The following is a 2,462-nucleotide window of genomic DNA, read 5'->3' as shown; positions in this document are numbered from 1 at the left end:
TACGAAATTACAGAAAAAAGATGATAAATTGATGCAACTAAGGAAATCGAAATTAGAAAAGAGAAATTACCGGTGAGAACGAGATTAGATCGGCGAGAGAGGAGAGAGGTGATTAGAGATCTTGGCCTCTTTTGATTTTTCCACTGATGAGTAATTAACCGAATAATAATTAATAAAGAGAGGCGTGTTAATTTAATTTCGTCAACAGTGCCGGCGAAGCCTCAGATCAGGCGTTTTGGTTGGCGAACTGTGAAGGGACTAACTATTCTATTCATTTATTCATTTATAATTTATTTATTTATTTATTTAAGGAGACCTACTCAAGATTCTCTTTGCCTAATTTCCTCCCCATTTATGAATTCATCTTAAGAAGAATTGTTTGCCTAAAAAAAGTGGGAAATCAAAGAAATGGAAAACTATTTCTAAGAAGAACTGTTTTGGGAGTGTTTGGTTTGCTAAAAAAAGAAGGAAATCAAAGAAATGGAGATGAGATGAGACGAGTTGTCACCTTATTATAGGATGATGTGAGTGATTTTTAAAAAAAACTTGTTTTGATGTTGTTTGGTTGACGAAAGAAATAAGGAAATTAATTATAAGAAACCTATTTCTTGTAATAGGTTGTTTTTTTTTATTTGGTTCATTCTTAAAAATAAGAAAATAGATGAGATGAGATGAGTTGTCATTATATTATTGGATGATGTGACCCATACTTAAGGAAATTGTTTTCCTAGTTTTTTTGGAGGAAATTGGTGGAAATGAAATATTAATGAGATGAGATGAGTTGTCACCATCTTATTGGATGATGTGAGTGATTTGAAATGATGAGATGAGATGAGTTGAGTGATGTTGTGGATAAAAATAATATTTTATTAGATGTGATGGATGAGTTGTTGGATGAAAATAATATTTTATTAGATGTGGTGGATGTGGTGGATGAGTTGTTGGATGAAAATAATATTTTATTAGATATGATGGATGAGTTGTTGGATAAAAATAATATTGTAGGTGGGTTTTAGGGATAAAAATAGATGAAATTGTACTTTTTGAGTTTTCTTGGTTTTCATTTCTATTCCTTGGTGTTTTAGGAAATAACCAAACAGGCCCTAAAAAACAAACAAAGAGATTTCCTCCACATTATTTATTTGAGAGACTTGTTTGTTTCTAAGGCCACTGAACTCCGTCCCCACTGCAAAGATGGGCTCTGGCCTTTTAGAAAGCTTTAAGCTTAAAATGGGCTGCGTCCATCTATCGTAATAGGCCAATTTTGAACCCAAAATATCTTAGCTACAACAAGATCATACATTGATCATCTCAGAGGACATATTCTATTATTGTACAAAATATGACATTGTAGTAAATTTTGAAAGCTATAATTTAATACTAAATTATACAGTTACTTGTTTAAACGTAAGATAACTGAATTATTCTGGTACCATTTTAAACACGTCGTCACTTCATAGAAACTTCAAAATCATGATTAGAAATGATTAAAACTCTGGTAAATATAGGCTAAATTACCATATTTATCAAATTGGTATTTATCAGTACATACTTTTCGATTTGAGATTTTCAGTTTCTCTGGTAACTTTAAATCATTAATATTGAATTTTGGCTAAATTACCAAATTAGTATTTTTATTAGGACCCCTTTTCTAATTTGGTATTTTTATTGCTACAGAAATAATTTGGCATGATTAGCTTAATATTGCCGTAGAAACTGAAAATACCAAACTGGTAAGAATATGGTACTAAGCATACGTATTTGATAATTTAGCCAGTAAATATATATAAATTGATAGTACTAATACTTCTTTGTAGACCACTCTCCTTCAAAGGCAACATAAATCACTGTGATCTAGATACTTAAAAAAGAAATCTTCCTCAGCATTTGCTTGGAGGAGAGTCTCTTCAGTCACAAGCGCTCTCACACAGCTGCCGCTCACACAGCTGCCGCGCACACAAAAAAAGAAGAAGAAGAAAGAATCTCATTAATTACAATTGCAATGTAGTTAACGTTCACCTTGCAATCGTAGCTAATAAGATGTTTCGTTCTCCTAAAAAACTAAGATGAAAAATAACTTAAGCATCCAAAATATGGGACGAATGGAGGGGACATGTGAGTTGTCCCCTCTCTATTGCATAATGAGTTGGTAATGCCAGCTCAATATGCAATAGGAGGGGGACACCTTACCTGTCCCCTCCAATGGCCTTATATTTTGGACCCTTATTTATCCACATTAATTACAGGTTGCACCAATTCTCTACAATAAAGGAAGTAGAGAGAAGGGAGGGGACATGTGAGTTGTCCCCTCTCTATTGCATAATGAGTTGGTAATGCCAGCTCAATATGCAATAGGAGGGGGACACCTTACCTGTCCCCTCCAATGGCCTTATATTTTGGACCCTTATTTATCCACATTAATTACAGGTTGCACCAATTCTCTACAATAAAGGAAGTAGAGA

General features: G+C 33.4%; 2 protein-coding genes across 2 annotated transcripts in view; both read right to left on the bottom strand.

Annotated features, from left to right (window-relative positions):
* LOC109833126 (phosphatidylinositol transfer protein PDR16-like) overlaps window positions 1-261 on the bottom strand; it is an 18,180-nt gene extending 17,919 nt beyond the window's left edge. Inside the window, exon 1 of the mRNA XM_020400681.1 lies at window positions 71-261. The gene's annotated coding sequence lies outside the window, so the exon portion shown is untranslated. The remainder of the gene's footprint in view (window positions 1-70) is intronic.
* LOC109834673 (cytochrome P450 90B1-like) overlaps window positions 1,829-2,462 on the bottom strand; it is a 15,396-nt gene continuing 14,762 nt past the window's right edge. Inside the window, exon 8 of the mRNA XM_020402703.1 lies at window positions 1,829-1,946. Within this exon, the coding sequence (XP_020258292.1) occupies window positions 1,829-1,946 (118 nt within the window). The remainder of the gene's footprint in view (window positions 1,947-2,462) is intronic.

Source organism: Asparagus officinalis, chromosome 3, assembly GCF_001876935.1.
Source record: "Asparagus officinalis chromosome 3, Aspof.V1, whole genome shotgun sequence".
Classification (NCBI taxonomy): Eukaryota; Viridiplantae; Streptophyta; class Magnoliopsida; order Asparagales; family Asparagaceae; genus Asparagus; species Asparagus officinalis.
This window is presented reverse-complemented; position numbering and strand designations above follow the sequence as displayed.